This window comes from Urocitellus parryii, chromosome 6 (assembly GCF_045843805.1).
Source record: "Urocitellus parryii isolate mUroPar1 chromosome 6, mUroPar1.hap1, whole genome shotgun sequence".
Taxonomy (NCBI): domain Eukaryota; kingdom Metazoa; phylum Chordata; class Mammalia; order Rodentia; family Sciuridae; genus Urocitellus; species Urocitellus parryii.
The window spans coordinates 171,794,346-171,815,394 of record NC_135536.1 but is presented as its reverse complement, the minus strand read 5'-3'; the positions used below and the strand labels follow the sequence as shown (position 1 = coordinate 171,815,394).

The 21,049-nt window shown below is 47.0% G+C and overlaps 1 protein-coding gene across 1 annotated transcript in view; it reads left to right on the top strand.

The window, feature by feature from the left end:
* Positions 1-240: 240 nt before the first annotated feature.
* Tgm3 (transglutaminase 3) overlaps positions 241-21,049 on the top strand; it is a 31,662-nt gene continuing 10,853 nt past the window's right edge. The window contains exons 1-9 of the mRNA XM_077800164.1: positions 241-260; positions 5,725-5,927; positions 6,275-6,520; positions 7,039-7,157; positions 7,954-8,082; positions 11,402-11,579; positions 11,684-11,819; positions 19,050-19,153; positions 20,207-20,452. Coding sequence (XP_077656290.1) covers positions 241-260; positions 5,725-5,927; positions 6,275-6,520; positions 7,039-7,157; positions 7,954-8,082; positions 11,402-11,579; positions 11,684-11,819; positions 19,050-19,153; positions 20,207-20,452 — 1,381 coding nt within the window. The remainder of the gene's footprint in view (positions 261-5,724; positions 5,928-6,274; positions 6,521-7,038; positions 7,158-7,953; positions 8,083-11,401; positions 11,580-11,683; positions 11,820-19,049; positions 19,154-20,206; positions 20,453-21,049) is intronic.

Here is a 21,049-nt window from a genome sequence, read left to right as displayed (position 1 = left end):
AGCAACCAAGGCGTCCTTACCTGCATGCTACAGGGACTCACAGGGTCAACTGGGCTGATAGTGACCCCCTTTCACAGTCTGCCATGTTCTCCCATCACCCCTGCCAAAGTTAGACCCCAGACACCAGCAGGGCAATTGATCAGGTTTCTCTGTGACAGTGAGCCTCCAAATAAGTGTCTTACCAAAAACAAATAAGTAAATAAACACGACAACAGTTTCTTTCTTACATAAGAGGTGTAGATGCCGGCAGTTCCGGGCAGGTAAAGGCACTGTGGAATCTTCCTTGGCCCAGGCTCTGTCCTGCCTCCAATTCTGCCATCTCTAGGGTCTGAGGTGGCCACTGGAGCCCTGTCCACCCTCCAGACAGCAGGATGGAAGAAGAGGGAGGAAAACAAGCAAAGGACATTTGCCAACAACTTTTTAAGAGAGCCTTCCTCCACAGGGCATGGTGGCACACACCTGTGATCCCAGTGGCTCAGGAGGCTGAGGCAGGAGGATCACAGGTTCGAAGCCAGCCTCAGCAACTTAGCAAGACTGTAAGCAATGTAGTGAGACCCTGTCTCAAAATAAAAAGTAAAAAGGGCTGGGATGTGGCTCAGGGGTTGAGTGCCCCTGGGTTCAATCCCTGGTACTGAAAAATATAGAGCCTTTCGTATGAATTTTTATAGCAGCACTCTTCAGAAGAGTCAAAAGGTAGAAACCATCCAAATGTCCATCATGTAATGAATGAATAAACAAACTATGATCTATTCATAGAATGGAATATTATTATTCGGCCATCAGAAGAGAATGAAGTACTGATACATCCTATAACATGGATGAGACTGAACAGCAGCATTATGCTAAAGAGCACATGTTGTGTGACTAATTTATATGAAATGTCCAGAACAGGCAAATGCATGGGAGAAGAAAGCAGATTTGGGGAGGGGGACTGCTAACAGAGGGGGCTCTTTGGGGACCAGATAGTGCATAACATTGTGAATGTACTAGAAGCCACTTTAAAATGATTAAAATGGTGATTTTTTTTTAATGTTATGGACATTTTACCACCATTTTAAAAGTTGATTCTCTGGAATCTGTTTAAGCGTAGAACTGCCTACAAGTCGGGGCCAAACCTTATTCATGTGACCACCCAGGTGCAATGGAGCCAGCAAAATATGGTGCCTGTTGATAAGGGGGATTTTATGACCAGGAAAGGAACAAATAAGTATTGGGAAAGAATTTAGTAGTGTTCTCCACAGTAGGACTGCTGGTGAGAAATTGCCTGACCCTCGAGTTAAGCAGTAACTCAAGGAGGTGGCATGATATTGTGGGATGAGCCCTGGAATGGAGATCCAGAGGTGCCCTTTGTGGGAACCTGTATTTTCCTCTGATTTTTTTTTTTTTTTTGCATTCTGGGGATCAAACCCAGGGCCTCACACATGCTCTACCACTGAGCTACACCCCCAGCAAGAATGCGCCTCTCCATTCCCTCCCTCACCTAGGCTGGTGCAGGAAACAGCCCTGAGGTTCAAACACGTTCATGAACTGCAAACTCGAGGAGAACCATAGATGGTCAGGTCCCTTCTCCCCCTTTGTCTCTGTGCACGGGTGGCAGCGTAGGCAAAGTGCTCTGCCAAGGGCCAGGACAGGAGCAAATGGGTATTGGGATAGAATTTAGTAGTGTTAGGTGGAACTCAGAACTGTGGATTACCATCCAAATGCAATAATAATATTCCATTCTATGAATAGATCATATTTTGTTTATCCATTCATCCCCAAGTAATCCACAGGGTCAACAGGTCCTTTCCAAGATCCCAAGAATTTTAGGAGTTGGGGGTGGCAGAAGCATGCATTTCTTATGGTGTCACACCTGGGTTTGGAACCCTGGCTTTGGCAACTCCTGGATACAGGACCTCAAATAAGGTGCCTTGTCTCTCTGAGCCTCAGTTTCCAGTTGCGAGAGTTCCTCGATGACTCACTGCAGCCTGTTGACCAATGTCTTCCTCCTCCGTCCTCTGCAGCTCAGAGGAGGCTGTGATCCCACGATCCCCTCGTGGAGAGCAGACCTCCTCCTCCTTGCTGGAGCTTTCACTTGGTGTAGGAAAGGAGGCGATGGTGAACGTGGGCTCCGGAGGCAGACTCCTGCGACTGTGTACTATAGTCCTCCACGCTGGAGCCGGGTGACCATGACACGGCCTTCTCCACACCTTGGCTTCCTCATCTGTAAAACAGAGTATTACACATGCCCAACTCACAGGGTTTATGGGATGTTGCATGTAAGGACTGGAGTAATGACAGGCACATGGATGCCCAGTAAACTTCAGCTAGTACTGTGATCGTGGCCACCACAATCACCCTGGCTCTGACCCGGTGGGTCATGCAAAGTGCACCCATCTCCTCGCCGCCCATGTCCCTGGTGGGAGGAATGTTGTTTCTGCAGCCGAGGCCCCTGGAGCTCAGTCTTGTCTTGGTCATTCTCCCAAAGGGCCAGTCACTGGTCCCTGGGATGAACGAGACGGGCCTTTGCTGCTGACACAGATGCAGCAAGGACAATACAAGCTTTCCTAGAGCTGTCACAGGTGTGGGCCTGGCGGGGAGGGAAAGTGCCAGGTGGAGCTGCAGAGTCCCTCCCTTCTTTCCTTCCCCTGTGTTGGCAGAGAGCCATCTGGGGACACACTTTCTGTGCCCAAAGAACTCACAGTCTAGAAGAGTGAGTTTGATCTGGAGAAGGGCGTGCTTCCTTTAAGGTTGAGAAAGGAGGTGAAGAATCTGGAAGTGGCGTAGGGGGCTCAGGTGGTCTGAAACCAATTGTTCCATGCAGGCCTTCTTTTTCCTAAAGTAACTCCACGAATAAAGCTCTACCAGATCTCCACTGACCAGGACCAACAGAGAGCAGTGAGCAAGGCCAGTAGGAGGCAGAGGTTAAAAAAGCTGGGGACCATAACCCTGGAGAGACCGAGGACCCAGCAGCCTGGTTGTCTATGAACCATGCAAAGCTCAGTGTCAGCTCACATCTGAGTCTCTGCATGGCCATCTCACCTGCTACTGATGGCCAGGACCATTCACCTTTTCTTCCTCCTTCCCTCTTCTCCCTCCTGGCCTCCCTTTCCTCCGCCCTTCATTCAATCAATTCTTGAGGTTTGCATGCAGGTCTCTGTTTCCACAAATAACCCTGCCCTGGCCCCCTGCTCGCTCCTGTCTCCCTCCCTCCCTCTTCCGTGCAGGGCCTCTGTTCTAGGCAGCTCACTCATCTACGCCTGCGGGCCTCTCTCCCCATCCTCGGGAAAGCACACTGCTCTATTGACACCTGACAAAATTATCTTCTTTCAAGTCCCAGCATGTTCATCCTTCTTTTTAATTTGAATTTATTTTTAATAGATAAAGACTGTATATATATTTTTGGGACACATACGATGTTTCAAGGCATGCATATATTGTATAATGTTTAAATCAGGTTCGACATGTCTATCTCACCATTTACCATTTTAGGGTTGGTTGTTCGTCTTTCTTAGAGCTCTCTAATTATAGCTTAGTACTCATTGATCAATCTGTCCCCAATGAGATCAACCTTTTGCATATGAATGAGACCATGTGGTACTTGTCTTTCTGTACCTGGTTTACATCACCGTACAAATGATCTCTAGTTCCATCCGTGTTGTCAAAGGACAGGATTTCAGCCTTTTTTTGTGGCTGAATAGTATTCCATTGTGTGTATGTACCACATTTTATTTACCTGCTCATCCCCAGATGGACACTTAGGTTGACTCCAATTCTTGGCTATTGTGCCCAATAAACCTAGGCTGGCAGAGGTCTGTTTGACATACTGATTTCATTTCCCTTGAATATTTACACAAAAGTCGGATTGCTGGATTATAGGATAGTTCTAATTTTAATTTTTGGAGGACTTTTCATACAGTTTTCCAGGCTGGCTGAACTAGTATACATTCCCACCTGCAGTATGCAAGCCTTTCCCTCTTCTCTTACCTCCTGGCCAGCCCAGCCCTTGTCTTTTGTCTTTTTTACAATAGCTATTGTTTCTAGAGTGAGGTGTGGTTTCCTGTGGTTTTGATTTGCTTTTGCCTGGTGATTAGTGATGCTGGGCATTTTTTCAGAGACCTGTTGGCCATTTATATGTCTTCTTTCAAGATCCAGCTTTTCACCAGACACAGTTAAGCAGGAGGTTCACCAGTTCAAGGGCAGCCTCAGATACTCAGTCCTAAACAATTTAGTGAGACCTTGTCTCAAAAGATTAAAAAAAAAAAAAAAAAAAAGAGCTGGGGATGTAGCTCTATGGTCAAATGCCCCTGGATTCAACCCCCAGTTCCTAAAAACAAAACAAAACAAAACAATTCAGCATTTTCAATGAAGCTTTTTCTGATCCCTATAACTGTGATTGTCTGCTGCCTGTGTGACTGATGCACCATCCCTCTGGGCAGGGGACAGGATTCCCCTGACTCCATCATCCTTTGTCACTCATGCCTATCTCACCCGCTACAGATGATCTCCATCTCACACGTTTTTCCACTCCGACATAGGGTCTAACAGAGTGTGGTACAAAGAACAGGTGTCTTATATCTGTCTAATGAATGGGTGCCCTGCATCTCACCTTCCTTTATGGACCAAATTTTGAGTGGTAGTTACGAGGGTGTTTTGTGCCGTTAGTTTTTTCTTTGTTCACTTATTTTTTCATTCATTTATATATCCAGTTATCCTACCCCAGTCAAGCCATGTGCGAGGCACCAGGATTCACAGATCAGGAAGGCATATTCTGATGGTGAGAGAGACACAAGTTTAAGAATCCAATGTGACTGGGGTGTGCGTCTCCCTCGCAGCACGGTTGTGGACTGGTCATGAAGACAGAACTGTTGGGGTTACGGAGGAATGAGTGACACAACATCTCACTCATCACTCCAGGGAATGAGCTGTTCTACAGGTTTCCATGAGCCAAACTCATGGGGTCTGTCATAAGCCCCATACAGTGTGGCTCTGTCACTTCTACAATCACATGAGCAGGACTGGAGTGGGGCGGATTTTGAGATGGGTGTCCTTGGGGTCTCATCCGGGGATTTCACTGGCCTTTGATCCAGTCCTCTGTGTAGCTTTTGCCGGTGAGTTTTTGCAAGTTTCCTCGGAGGCTGGAATTTCCCAATCTCCAGGTCTAGAAAAGTTGCTGAGGGTCATGGTTAGCAGCATCCTAAGCTCAGGCCACCTCCCAGTAAATGTTTGGCCCTTGGTGACAGGGGAGATGCAAAGACACAAGAAAGCAATCCATGCCCCCAGAGTGGAGACGTGCATCCTCCTCCCCAGTTCTGTTGGAACCTCATCCACTAAGCAATGAGACATGCTGAAACATAGGACAGAGTTGCTCTGGGGACACAGGTCTTCTGAATGGCTGGTGAAGTGTCCCTGAGTGTTTGGCTTATTCCTTGAAGTCTTGAGTGACAGGTCACCGGATACAGATGAAAGACCCTCTCAGCAGTGGGAACAGTATGTGGAGTGGCTCAGCTCTTTACAAGATCGGGGCCTTTCTATAATCTTGGATCATGTGAATTGGAATATCTGGGTCTAGAAAGGCCAAATTGGAATAGACGGTGAGATTTTTAGCAGGCAGGATCAAAGTCTTTTTGACTCTTGATGTGATTCCTTCCAGAAGTTCGGCTCTGCCCTGATTAGCCTCACCCCATCGCTGCTTTTTGGTGTCTTATACTCTTCTTCTCCACTCCACCACCCTTGACTCCCAAGAATTCAGGTTGTCCTTCTCTGTCTCACAGCTCTGAGACTCCAGAGTGTCAACTGGCAAAAGTCTGCCAACCGGGATGCACATCACACGGAAAAATTCTCCAGCCAAGAACTCATCGTGCGCAGAGGCCAGCCCTTTGAGATCGCAATCGCCTGGAACCGAAATATTGCCCCTGAAGAACATCTAGATTTTGTGGTCTCCACAGGTACCTGCTCACCTCCCCACCACATCCACAGACACCTGAGTAGATTTGGGGACTGCCCATCCCAAGGACAATGGCCACCACACTGGGATCAATGGGCTTTTTTTTTTTTTTTTTTTTTTTTGACTCTGGCCCAGCTCTGCCATCAGTTCAGTGTAACCTTGGGCAAGTGGCTGCCCATCTTTGAGCCCAAGAGTCATCACCTTCAGATGATACTTCCAGCGGGATCATAGGAACTCCTTTGGATGAATCCCCCCTGAAAGGACTTTGCGATCTTACTGGAACCTGACATGTCCCCATGGTCTGACCCACCGTCTTGGGTCTCCTTCATCTTCTGTCTTCTTTGACAGGGCCTTCGTCCTCAGAGTCAGCCAAGACAAAGGCGATATTTCCAATCAGCACTGGGAGCGCTGGAGGAGGCTGGAAAGCTCAGCTCAAGAGCAAGGAGGGCAATATGCTGACGGTCATCATCTCCAGCCCGGTCTCTGCACCCATAGGGTGGTACACGATGAACATTCAGGTCACCTCCTCCTCGGAAGGGATGTACACCTCGAACCTCGGAGTATTCGTACTGCTCTTTAACCCCTGGATGCAAGGTAAGCCCGGATCCAAGCTGTGGACCTGGAAAGGAGGTGAGGGAATGCCCTTTTGCAGGCTCAGGTTTCACTGGGGCAAGTTTGTGGGCTGTGGAGAGAACAGGGAAGCTAGAGATCAGAAGCTCTGCCACTTACCAGCCTTGTGACTTTGAGCGGTCAACGCTGTCTCTCTGATCCTCAAATCCTTCCCCATCAAGTGAACATCCTGCTATTTCCTCTGGGGATCACTTGAATTTTTATCCTGCCTAGCATGGTTCATTATAATTCTGACTCCAATACAGTTCTGAAGCTTGGCGATAGCTCTCTGCCTGAAGGAGGGAGTATGTGTCATCCCTGGGGTCTCATTGCCAGACCCCCAGGTCGGCCCATCTGCTCTTTCCAGCCCAGAGCACCACAAAGAAGGTTGGAAGCATTAATAACCCAAGACCTCATTCCCTAGGCGCAGGTTGGGGGAGGGCTGATGGCTTGGATCCTCTGTGGGATTCTAGTCCCTGGTATCTGCTTTCTGTGTCCAACAGGGGATGATGTCTTTATGAGTAACGAAGCCGAGAGACGAGAGTTTGTTGAGGAAGATTCCGGCGCCATCTTCGTCGGAAGCACAAATCGAATTAACATGGTTGGCTGGAATTTTGGACAGGTAACAGTGAAGACTAAGGACAACGTCCCAATTAAGCAAGCTCAGTGGCTTGTCTCACAGATCAGCTCCGTGTCTGTCCATTTGCCTGCCCTTATTCATTCATTCAGAAGATATTTATTGAGCACCTATTATGCTCCAGACCCTGAGCTGCTCACTGAGGATACACAAGATGGAGAAGATCTGCTGCTTTAAGGAGTCACAAGCTAGTGGGCTTGACAGACACACGTTACTCAATTAGTACAAAGAAGTATTACCGGGGCCTCAATAACATAAGGCCCCAGAAAGACTGTCAGGACAGTCACATAGCTTCGGTTACTCATTCAGTGTTTTAAAGGCCAAAGGACCTAGTATGAGGCAATTACTTAACATAAGCCTCATATTGTGACAATGGCTTCAGGTGTATTTTTAGTAACATTTTCTCTTTATAAAACTGGTTTCCCAGGAGTCTAAATAATATAGTCCAGGTCACAGTCATAGCTATAAGAAAACTTTGAGAAGACCTTGGCCTGATCATTCACTGGATAGAGCAGCCGGGGCCACACAGGCTGAGCAACAGACTCCCAATTCTACGGCAGCAAAGCAACGGGGGAGTAGGAACAGGGTCTTGGGTACAGCAGTTTGCAGGGCTAATGACCGGGCACGGCCACTGTTCCTCAGAGGCTCTCCGTTCAGGAGGTCACAGAATGGAACGTCCCATCGAGATCCTGTGGCCTCGCCATAGAGGCTCGCGTTCTCTTGGTTAGCCAGGACCACTTGACATTTCTTTCGTGGTAACATATAGTCCCATTCTGAATAGTATGAAGAAGACATTCTGAAAATCAGCCTCGCCGTGTTGGATAAGAGTCTGAACTTCCGACGTGACGCTGCTACTGATGTGGCCCGAAGAAATGACCCTAAATACATTACCCGGGTGCTGAGCGCCATGGTGAGTAACAGTAGGAAGGTAATTACTGGTGGTTACCTCCATAGGGAGGCCTTTCTCAGATGAGGGGTTAACCTGCAGCTAAGCCAAGGAACTTGCCCGAATGCAGCCAGATTCAGCCACCTGCCCACATCATAGACAAATGGGAAAAAAAGAAAAGAAGCCCAATGCAGAGGCGCACACCTGTCATCCCAGGGGCTCTGGAGGCTGAAGCAGGAGGATCCCAAGTTCAGAGCCAGCCTCAACAACTTAGAAAGGCCCTAAGCAACTTAATGAGACCCTGTCTCAAAATTAAATACAAACCAAAGGACTGGGGATGAGATTCAGTGGTCAAGTACCCCTGGGCTGGGAGCACAGGTCAGTTTCTTGTTCTCAGCACGAGGAAGTTTGGGTGCTGTCTGTTCCAAAGGGCACTTCCCCTTTGGGCATCTTCCAGGGATGGGTCAGGAAGGAGAGGGGATGCAAAGATAGCCTCTACTCTATCGTGGGGCCTCTGAGAAGGGAGGCACATTACATCCACTAGGGAGCCCGGGGCTTTAACCTCCTTTGCCATAATCCAGCTCCTCCACAGAAGAAAGCTCTAGACTGCCGGGACACCCATTCATTATCTAGATGGGGAAAGATGCTCACGGAGCTAGTGTGTGTCGCTCACAGTGCATCAACTGTGAGTCAGACCACAGGAAGGCCTTGAGCTGCCCACCCAGGCTCTCTTTCCACTGACTTCGACCTTGGCATGAGAGATTTGCCACACATGAGCATGCACACACGCGCACACACACACACACACACACGCACACATGCACACACAGCTAAATCCTGGAGGAATCTGTGGTTCTGCACTCAGTGTGTAGAGAATGCCTCCATTAAAAAATGACCAGACAAGGGTTGGGGTTGTGGCTCAGCAGTAGAGCGCTTGCCCAGCACGTGCAAGGCCCTGGTTCAATCCTCAGCACCACGTAAAAAGATAAATAAATAAAATAGATTGTATCCAACTACAACTAAAAAATAAATATTAAAAAAATGATCAGACAGTGTCCCAGTAAATCCCATTATCATATGTAATCATAATGCATCAACCACAAAATTTTTTTTAATTCAAGTAAACAAGAGGATCAACCAGCTTACAAGTTAAGAAATAAAAGTCAAAGCAAGTTCTTTCATTTTAACTTTCTTGAACTAAACAATTACCTAGAAGTATCTCAAACTGCTTTTTTATTTTGGTTCATGATTTAGGCTTGTCTTGGTCTTTTTACTTTTGAGATGTATTATTATTATTATTATTATTATTATTATTATATTTCCAAACAAACTAGTTACTTAGTTAGAAATTCCAACAACTTCCAGTTGCAGGATACATAAGCAGGGTTAATTGGAGAGGGCTATTTGAGAGTTGAGTCTGAAACCAAGCCTTGCAGGAAAGGAATGGAATAGGCTCCAAGAACCTGGGGGCCCCGGGATCAGTGAGGGCCAAGGCAGTCAAAAAATAGTACAAAGAGGAAGCAAGATAGGGGCTGAATCTTGAAAACCAAGTAACCTGGAGGAGGGGTTATTAGAGGGAACTCAAGTCTAGCTGGAGTTCAGGGCTTCCCAGGGAGCTGAGCTCTTCCACCAGGAGCGAGAGGGTGCGGCCAGCCGGCCCTACAGCTGCTGACTCACTAAGCCAAGGGCCAAACCACTTTATCTCAGAGCCAATTTCCTCAGCTGCACCTCCCTGATGCTCTCTCTAGACCTCCCTGTTGGGCTGGGCCAGGAGCTAATTATGGCCTGTGAAAGGGCTTTGAACACTCAGCTTTCGGCCAGAGGTGACCCTGCTGATTACCACACTGGTGGCTGCACACTTGTGACGTAGGAGAGGGAGAAAGGCTGCACATGTTCCATCTCAGAGGAAGGCCCTCATGGCCTGGTCCTACAATTATAGTCCAGACCCTCCTGGAAGGGGTGCGGAGCTCACCCCTGGACTGAGAGCCAGGAAATGTTGGGCCCAGCCTGTCCTGGGCCAGCATCTGTCTGTTTCCAGAATATGCATTCCCATAGGCCTTTCCACTAGGGATGTTCCAAAGAGAGGGAGTGGAACCCACAGGCTGGAGAAGCCATTGGAGGTCCTGGTCCAGCCTCTTGTACAGTGGGGATAAATGACACAGGTTGCTAGAAGGAAGGCAGCTTAGAAAACATTTCTTCTCACTTTCTCTGCATTGAAGACATAAGGCCCAGGGAGGTGAGTGACCTGCACAGGATCCCCAAGCTGACCAGCAGCAAAGCAGTGCTTATAACCTAGGTTTCTCCTCTCTTTCTGGTGTGTGTGTGTGTGTGTGTGTGCACGCGCACACACACAGGCATGTGGGTGCATGCACACACCCACACTAAGCATTAACCCAGGCCCTCAAGCATTCTACTACTGAGCACCATCCCTGGCCCTCTTTTAACTTTTTATTATGGAAAAAGTTCAGATTTACACAAAACAAAGGATAATAAGTTCCTATGTACCTATCACCAGGTTCAGCAATTGTCCACCCACTCAGGACTGATCTCGTGTCACATCTGACCCCCCCTCCTCCACAGATCATTTGGTAAATCCCAGGCAGGACATTGTTGACATCATTTCACCCATAAGTAATCCAGGTCCTTACTCGGTGCTCTTTTCTTTTCCTTTGTTTATCTGAATGGTGCTGGGCTAGAACCTAGGACCTTGTGCATGCTAGGCAAGCCACCTGTCACTGAACTGCACCCCAAGCTCTAGTGCTCTTCTTGTTCTGCAATACGATTGTGTTCCTTATAGTAGAAACATGCTCTAAGTCGAATGCATGAATGAATGAATAAATTGAATGGATGAAAAAATGGACAAATGAATGAATAAAAAACAATATTCCCTTTTTATTCTTTCCAAGAAGTTAGATACTTAAGTCTTAAAATGGTCTTTGTAGAACACGAGTTTCAAGTCATGGACCCCCAAGCTGACAGACAGCAGTGATAGCTAGCTCATGAGTTCTTTTTTGCAAGAAGTCCTCTGCAAGCTGTGTTTCTGGCCCTGCTGGGCCCCTGGCAGGCTGTGGAGTCTCTGTTTTCAACTGCAGTGCAGGACTGATGTGGGGATCAAGGGCAATCCAACATGGCCCATTAAGCAGAGCACCTCTGAACCCATAAACCACATAGGACTCCTAAGGGGTTATTGTTAGAATTATCGTCCCCAAAATGAAAGACATAAAGGTTCCCTCAGGGGTCCCTGATTTTCTTTCTCATCTCCCTACCTGGTCCTCTGAATTCTGCAAGTCACTCTCCTCGGACAAGTATGGTGTGGATTCATTTGTGGGGATTTTCTGTCCAGATCAATGGCAACGATGACTACGGTGTGCTTCTTGGGAATTGGAGCGGCAATTACGCCGGTGGCCGGGATCCAAGGAACTGGAACGGCAGCGTGGAGATCCTCAAGACATGGGAAACTTCTGGCTTCAGGCCAGTCCAATTTGGCCAATGCTGGGTGTTTGCTGGGGTCCTCAACACAGGTACGTTGACTGTGATGTGCCTTTGCTGGGCCAGGGGGTAGCCATGGGGTGTGCCAAGGTACCCGCTCCACAAGCCAAGCCCTCATGCCAACCCTGATTTGCAGTGATGCGATGCTTGGGGATTCCCGCCCGCGTGGTCACCAACTTCAACTCGGCTCATGACACAGACAAAAACCTCACCGTGGATGTGTACTATGACCCCATGGGAAACCCGCTGCAGAAAGGCAGTGATAGTGTATGGTGAGTATCTGACCCTGCCATGTGACCGTAAGCACCAAGTTTCTTGCCCTCACCTTCCCCTGGAACCCAGGTCCATCCGGAGTTGGAGGGAAAAACGTGCCTAGTCTTAGCTTCCTCTCCAAAAGGAGATGGTTGGTGGAACAAGATGCCTGGTCTTCTGGGGGAAGGTTCTCTAGTTGCAACCTTTCTGTGACCATCCTGTACACTAGGAGCTGCAGGGACACCTGAATGTTTAAGACTGGCTCTCTCTGCTCAAAGCATTTATGGTGCAATTAGGAGACGGGGTAGGAAGCCCTTACTAGAGGTGACTTAGCCACCGGCATGGTGTGTGACCTGCCTGGTGAGTGATTCAGACAGTGAGCACTGTGGGAACCTGGAGAGGGAATCTTCAAGAAAGGCTTCCAGAGAGCAGGAAGGTGGAGCTGTGAAGCTGAACTTGGAATTAGAACTCTCATTCAGATATAATCCCTTTTGGGACAAGTAGAGCTTGATGAAGACACACCTGGGTGGCTCACTGTCATTTCTGTTGGGAGGGTTCCAGGTCTAGGAGCTCTGACTGTTCCTGAGGGTCCTGTCGCTCCTTCCTCTCGCACCTCCTTTTCTGATCCCTTCTCTGCAGTGGAGCTGGTGGCCATGCCCCACCCCAGCTCCTGCCAGCTGTGGGAGGGGGAAGCAGCCCACGATGGTATGAAGACAGGGAGTCCTGAGCCCTTGTTCCAGTCCTACTACTGGCTTGCTGTGGGCGGTTCCCGAGTTCCTCCCGTCAGTGAACTCAACTGTCATTTAAGTCTCTTGCAAACTTCCCTAGTTTCACTCTCTGTAGCTCCAGCCCACCTCACTTTTGCTATGAGGGCTACCCCTCCCCAAGCAGCCATGCTACCCTTTCTACATTAAATCCATCCAGAGGAGAGCTGAAGCAAAAGGCATTTCTGTCTGAAGTGAAATTACTAACCTATTATTATCAGAACAGCCTGGGTTTGGATAGAAAAACCTTTGGTCTGAATCTTTGTGAGCTACAAATGTTGGAGGCTTTTAGAACCTTGTCCAGTAATAGAATGTGAGGGTCATGAGGCTAAGTATCACAAAATGCTTAGTAATGATAACAGTGTAGCCCGTGGCTTGCTGAGCCATGGCTGTGTGCCAGGTCTGTGCTCACATTCATCTTCACAAATGACAAGGAGTGCCCTATTATTGTCATCCCCATCTTATAGTCGAGGGAACTGAGGCACAGAGGTTGAAGAATTTACTCAATGGCACATATCCAGAAAGTGGTGGAGATGGGATTTGAACTCAGATTTATAAACTATAGAACCAGGCATAGTGACACACGCTTATAATCTCAACGACTTGATTGAGGCCACTCTCAGCAACTTAGCAAGACCCTAAACAACTTAGCAAGATCCCGTCTCAAATTTTTAAAAATATTTTTTAAAGGGCTGGGGATGTGGCTCAGTGGTTAAGTGGCCCTGAGTTCAATCCCTACTACAAAAAAAAAAAACAAAAAAAATACTAACAATGACAGAGTGTTGTTACTATTCCTAACTGATGTTTGAGAAATCTGACAGCTCTCACCTTGAAATTTTTCCAAAAGAATTTGGCTGGTCGCCAATGAGAGCTCTGGTTATGTTGAGTGCTACACAACTCATTCCGGAGAAGCTAGGCTGGTCTTTTGTTTGTTTTTTGGTTTTGTTTTTTTCGGTTTTTGTTTTTTGTTTGTTTGTTTGTTTGTTTTCATGCAGCAAAAGCTACTTATTTGTGAGACTAAATGTATCCCAGAGTCTCCATGAAGAAAAATGACTCGCCCAAAATCACACTGTGAATTAGTGAGCGAACTAGAGGTAGAAAACAGGCATCTTTAAAGAGGACTCTACCAAGCCAAAGAACATTAGCACTGGAAGGGTCCTGAGAGGGATCTGCTCATTTCAAAGATGAGAAAACAAAGGCACAGGGAGAAATATGGTCAACCCTGTGAGTCTGTGGGTGTCACATCCACAGATCCAACCAACTGTGAGTCAAAAATGTAGTTATGCCTATGATGATTGCATCTGTGCTGACTGAATACAGACTTTGCTGTCATTACTTCCTAAACAATACAGTGTAACAACTATTTCCATAGCATTTGCATTGCATTAGGTATGAGAAGTCATCTAGGGATGATTGAAAGCATATGGAGCATGTGCAAACACCACACCATTCTACATACGGGATTTGAGGTTGCACATTTTGGTATCTGCAGGGGGGTCCTTTTCTACATCTCAATCCCCACTCCCCAACCCCATAAAAGGAAAGGCTAGATAAGGAATCCTCTGCTATTTCTTCCAGGTCTTTTTAAAAATCACATTCACAGCGTCCAGTGGGGAACATATTTTTCTAAGCCCTTCTGCTCATGCCAATTTATTCAGAGTCAGGACAGTTTAGGGAGAGCTTAGTTAAGGATGCTTTTCTGATCCAGTTCCCTGTCGGGCCACTGTGAAGGAGGTCTCTGGAGCCCACTTAGTCACTGAGCAGCCACCAAATGATTCAGAACAGTTCGGCCAAGGTTAGCTTGATGTTTCTGGCTTGTTTCCTTAATTTGTTAGACTCCATCTCCCAATTTCTGTAGTCGCAGACCTGAGTGTACTTGGAGGCGGTGTGGAGCTCTGGGGTAGGAGGCAGGTGTGGGTTGTGCAGCCCTGCCTGGCAGATGGAGCTGGGCAGACCCACTCGGCAGAGCCCCTGGCTCCTCGTGCCGTCTCCGGACACAGCTCTGCCTCTGGACACGTGAGCCCACTAACACTTAGCTACTGAGACCCACAGTGAGGCCAACAAGAGTAGCCTTGTCCTCAGGACAGCTGAACTCAGCAAGTGTGACTCGGGACCTCCTTGATAAGACACTGAGCACTGAGAGGGGTCCATCCTGTAGCAGGGACTGCAGTAGAGGACTTCATAGCTTGTAAAAAGATTGGCTATGATGGAGCAGAAGAATTGAAATTGTTGAATGATGTGGAAGACTCAGAGACAGCAGAGAGGTCCCGGTTGGCATGCTCTGGGCGTGTTGGGAAAGATAGCTTGGCAGAGGCTGCATCTGAACTGTGGGTTGAGTCTATCTTTAGAAGGGGTTGTCATTGGGGTTGCTTTCCAAAATGGTCTCCTAAGCCCGTGAATTCTAAAGTAAGCTTACTCAGTTGCTTTCTCTATAGTAGTGGTTTATAAACGTCCAAGGTTACATTAGAATTGCTTTGGATGGAGCCAGGGGTGGTATTGTGTGTTTGTAATCCGTAGGAGGCTGAGACAGGAGGATTGCAAGTTTGAGGCCCTGGGTTGAATACCTCATACAGAAAAAAAATAAAAATTAAAAAGAAAAAGTTAAATTGTGTGGGAAGAGACAGGAATCTACATCTTTTAATAAACAACTCAGGTAGTTCTGAGGTCTGAGTCCTTCCTGAAACCCTGAAGACAGAAATAGGAGCCTAAGTGGGTGGTGGGAGAGAGTGTGGTACAACCAGAAGCTCAAACTGGAATTTCTGTGACGGTGCCGATGGGCATCTGAATGGCACGCGTCCCCAGTCTGTGGGACCAACGGAGTGGCTTCTACGTGAGGGAGGAACCAGGATGCGTTTGTCATCTGCTCTGTCTTAATCCCCACTTTGTAAATAAGTACTAAAACGCTGCTACTAACCAACCCACCCTTCCCCTGGGGTTCTTTGCCAGGAACAGCACAAATGTGGAGTCGAACATGGTGTTCTTACCGCCCTCTCTTCCCTCCCTGTCCCCTGTGCCCACCTAAGATCATCTTCCCACACTCCCTCTGTCTTCTCTTGGTGAATTCTAACCCGTCTTCAAGATCCATTCCAAAAGACACTTTGTGGGTGTTCCTGGAGATAAATCTTATGACGACTTTTTTCCACAATTGTAGGAAATGTCAAAATGTATATGGAAGTAAACCTCACGATGATTCTGTCGTTCACATATTTCTAACACTGATAGTTTCTATCCAAACTTTTCTCCATGAGTTGTTGCTATTTGTAGAATTGGGATTACATTATGCAAGATTTGAGAGCAAGACAAAACCTTTAATAGGTACACCCTTCCCTTTCCCACACCTGGAAACCAACCACTTAACAGATTTAATCATGTGTTCATGGCTAAATATTTTATTACAAGCATTTTCCTGTCATCAAATAATCTTCAGAAATAAGATTATTTCAAATGAAAGATAATCTATTATTAGTTTGCTTTTGTGTATAATTTTTTATACACAAAACTTACTAGGAGACCTTGAACATCACTTCACTTCTTTGCACCACAGTGAACTGATTTGCCAAATGGGGATAATAATCATTTCTATCTTATAGGGTGCTATAAGGACTGAATGAGTTGATATAGCCAAGGAGTGAAACTCAGTGGTAGAGCCCATGCTTAGCATGTATAAGGCCCTGGGTTCAATTCTCTGTACTGGAAGAGAGAGAGAGAAAGGGGTTGAGTGGGGAGAATCAGAGAAGGAGAAAAAGAAATAAAGAAGGAATGGCACGTATCCCCAATATGTGAGACCAATGTAGTGGCTTCTGCGTGAGGGAGGAACCAGGATGCACTTGTTATCTGCTCTGTCTTAATTTCCACTATAACAAAGGCAGTTAGAACACAGCTTTCCATGTTAATACTATGTTAGCTATTATCATTTATATACTATATATAATTATTAAATCTTCATTTATTTTCTAGTAATAGAAGTCATGAGTAATTTTGAACATACAAAATGGAAACGATATAAAACTTATTTCATATATTACCATATACACAATGTATACACCAAACCGTTAATCCCGGCTAAGACAGTAGAACTTTGGGTAATTTTTTCCAATTTTTTATGTATATATATTTTTTTTAATTTTAAGGGATTTCATCACACACAAGATTTTGTAACTTGATTTTCTTACCTCATGGTGTACTTTAAATATAAGTAAGCACCAGATTGAGTTTTTCTTTTTTGCTTAATTTAATTTCATTTTTAATTGGCAAAAACCAGTTGTACATACCTATGGGGTGCTCATTCTCTTCCATGTTTGCATGATGCCCTGCCCTATAGCTGTGCTACAACGTACCTGACATTCCCTTATCCATCAACTCTTTCTCCAACATTTTTACTATTACAAACAATACCACTGTGGACATCTTTATGTGGACATCTCTATGTACTCACGTGAAGTTTTCTGTGGGAGAAATTCCTAGAGGTGGAAATACTGGCTCTGTGGGCCTGTAGAGGTTTAAAGGTTTTTATACTTGTTGCCAAATTACCCTCCACACAGGTCATACCCATTATACTCCCACCATTGGTGCATGTCAGCACTCGTTTTCCCACCGGGAGAGGAGAACAACATGAGCCTGTCATACTGTGCTTTAATGTTTGCCAGTCTAATAGATGTAACCTTTGTGTCATTGTAATGGTTTCTCTCCATCATTTTAATTTTCTTTTAATAGTAGTGAGGTTAAAATCATTATCATGTTTATTGACCATTTGTATTCCTTATGAAAAATCTCCTGCTCATTGCCCTTGATGGTCATGTGTTTCTTTTGGTCTTTTTTTTATGTCTTTGTAAGTATAATGTTAATCTAGTAAATCTCTATCTAGTGTGTGAGTTGCAACTCTAACAATTTTTACTTTATCAATTTTGTTTCAATTTTTTTTCTCCCTTGTCTTCAGACTGGGTAATTTCTACCTATCTGTCTTCAAGTTTATTCATCCTTTCCTCTGTCATCTCTATTCTACTATGAAGTCTGCCCGTGGAATGATTTCATTTCAGTTAATTGATCTTTTTTCAGTTAAAAAATTCCATTTGGTTCTTTTCTAAATATTTTGTGTTTCCCTGCCAAGGAGCTCCTGTCTTTTCATTCATGACTACCATATTTACCTTTATTTCTTTGAACATGGTGATAGTAGCTGCTTTAAAGCCCTTGTATAATAATTTCAACATCCACATAATTTTACAGTTCATCTCCATTGATTGTCTTTCCCTTTGAGAATAAGTCACATTTTTTTCTGGCTCTTCGCATGTTGAGTCATTTTAGATTGTACAGACTGTGTCTGTTTTCTGTTATTTTGTTTGAGTAATCCACTGTGGGGAGACTCCCTGCAAATCCTCTCACCTGTAAGTGAAGCAGCTCCAATCTCAGTTCTTTCCTTCATCTTAAGTTGCATTGTGTGTGATGTGTCTCATACATGTGTGATTCAGGGGCCACTCAGAGGCTGGGATAGAGTTTATAGACAACTTGGGGCACCTTTTCCCTGATTCTTTCTTTTCAGAACACTCCCCCTCTCTCTCTAGCTACCCTAGTTACCCCAGGATCTGTTTCCTGGGTCTTCAGGCCAGAAGGATATTGGGTTATCTATTTTAGAGTTTTTTACTGTCCTTCACTTTTCCCTTACCATAGCCCCTCCTTGGGGCAAAGTCACATAAAGTACAACTCATCCTCCAAGTTTTGACTCTCCTCCAAAACCTTCGGACTTTGTTTACTCTCATGTTGTTGTTTTTCTTTTCTTTTTCCTTTTTTTTTTTTTGCAGTATTTATTTCCACATTCAAAAGCGTCCATGTGTCCTATGTTTATCCTCCAAACCAAAAGCAGAGCTATGGGCTTTAGTTTGTAGGGCCCATGTCGTTGTAGCTAATTGTGCCTGGCGAGGGGCAAACAGTGACAGAAGTTTGCAGACAGGACACAGAGTGCTGTTGTGGATGAAGACCACCCCAGGGCCGATCTGGGTCGTGTTTCCATTCAGGCCTCAGCAAGAGAGTGTGTGTGTCCCTTGGCAGGATGTCACTCCTGCTGCAACTCCACTCACTGTCAGCCCACACAGGATACAGCAATGTCCCCAAGAGGATACAGACTATCTGGCCAGCTGCCTTCTATTCATTCTGCTCCCCAGAAAGGCAGTGGACCATGGTGGGCAAGGCTTTGGCTTTGAAAGTTAGGCACGTCTGGGTTCAGACTTTGACTCCGTCTTTGCTAGCTGCTCAGTGTCTCTGAGCCTCAGTTTCCCTTTTTATGAAATGAATCTAAAAGTAGTACCCATTTCACAGTCGGTGCGGATTCCTGTGGGACAGTGCTCACCCAATCCATTGTACAGTAGCTGGCACAGAGTTAACTCACCTGATGAGGACCAGGGTGCTCTGCTGCCAGGTCAGGGATGTGGTGTTGCGCCACTTGTCTGCTGTGTGACCTTAGGCAGGTTCTGCAGTCTCTGGTTCTATCTGCAGGAATTTTCACGTCTGGAATGAAGCCTGGTTTATGCGAAATGACCTGGGGCCTATATTCAATGGATGGCAGGTGTTGGATGCTACCCCCCAGGAAAGGAGCCAAGGTAACCCTCTGCTGGCCCTGCTTTGGGCTTAGCTGCAAGTCATGAGCCTCCCCATTATTTACAGCAGGACAGCAACACATGTAGAAACCTAAAAGGCCTGTCTCTCACTGCAAAGTGCAACACGGTTTTTAACACTGTTTTAAAAAATAGTTTCCCCCTCCTCATCTCTTCTGGCTCGGGCTGCTAGTTAACATGGTGCCTCCTCTGCACCCCGTCTGGCTGCTACTCCCACGGGAGAGGCCCCGGCATGTGCCAGGTGACTTCCAGCAGCTTGTCCTTCCCAGCACAGAAACCTCATGGCTCCCTTTGGCCCTTGGGATTTATTCCACATTCTCTGCTCTACCCCAGACCCCAGGATTGTGACCACAGCAGTCCCCTCTCCTCCCTGGGTGGCCTCACACACAGCTCTCCTTCCAACAGGCCACCATATCGCATCTCTGTTCCAGGCCTGAACTCTGACCCCTGGCCTCTCTCCCTCCTCTCTCCCATCAGGGCTGGGGTCCCAGGCTCTCTTGGGGCCTTTCCTCTTGCTTTTCTTTCCTCCACAGCATTTTGAGTTGTTTCTTTCAAACCTAAGCTCCCTGTGCTGCGTGCCAGAGGAGGATGGTGAAGATCAGGGCACGAGAGCTCAGAAAAGCAAGAGATCCTGGGGGCTGGGCATTGAGGGAGTCTTCCAGGAATAAGAGAGCAATGAATGACCTTGGAGGCCAGAGTGATTCGCAGAGGAAGAAAAGAGACAGTGGCCATGAGCACAAGACAGGGAAGACTGACTAGACCTGTTGAGATTAGGCACCCCAGGGAGGCTGGATGGAGCCAGGGTTAGGTAAGGGTGGAGTTGGAGAAGGGTGCCATTGCAGAAAGATAGCAATGGGAAGGTGCCCACTGAGTCCAGATGAGTCGGACACACCGTCCCCACTGAAGGAGCTTGGCCAGGGCAGAGGCAGGGGGCTGGCATGACGGCAGAAGGTCCTCAGAGAAGCAGGCTCTGCAAGGCGGTGGCAGATGGGTCAAGCCTTAGCATCTACACACCCAACCTCTCGTCCTGGCCACCAGGAGTGTACCAGTGCGGCCCAGCTTCGGTGAACGCGATCCGAGAGGGTGATGTGGACCTGAATTTCGACATGCCCTTCATCTTTGCGGAAGTGAACGCTGACCGCGTCACCTGGATCTATAATGCTTCCAATGGCAGCCAGAAGCAGAACGGCGTGGACACTCACAGCATTGGCCAATTCATCAGCACCAAGGCGGTGGGCAGCTACTCTCGCATGGATGTCACGGAGAAGTACAAGTACCCAGAAGGTAAGAGGGCCCTGATGGCTGGCCCCGCAAGGCTCCAGGGTGGGCGGGCAGTTTTGAGGGTGGAGAGGAGAAAAGGCCTCATTCCCCCGCCACCTTTCTCAGCTACTTCTGCCTGAATGGGAGGATGGCTCCTTGGCATGGAATGTCCTTGGCAACTGCCCGGACAGTAGGGATAGGAATGTCAATAGTAGCTGCATTGCCATAGAAGTTTGCTTCAGGGCACAGGGAGCTGTCTGCCCAGCTCAGCTCCAGCTGTGTCTCCTTGTCAGTGCACAGCTGGGGAAGCACTAGGACTGAACCCCACAGGGGGAGACATGTTACCCATGAAGATCCCCAAGGTTTGGGGAAAGATTTTCCTGTCCTCCTGCTCCCCTATCCTCCATTTGAAAACAAGAAACGGACAAAGAAATCTAGAGACACAGGCCTGGGCTATGTTCATTTAGAGGCTTCCCAAAAAGCCAGATGAGGTGTGATCGCATGGTAAGGCCAACACTCGAGTCCCCAAAACCTCCAGCATGCACACCAGCGCTGGTCCTTGGGGTGGCCTTGAAAGGTCAGGTGTTATGGAGCTCCCTGCACTCCAGTTCCATCTGTTGC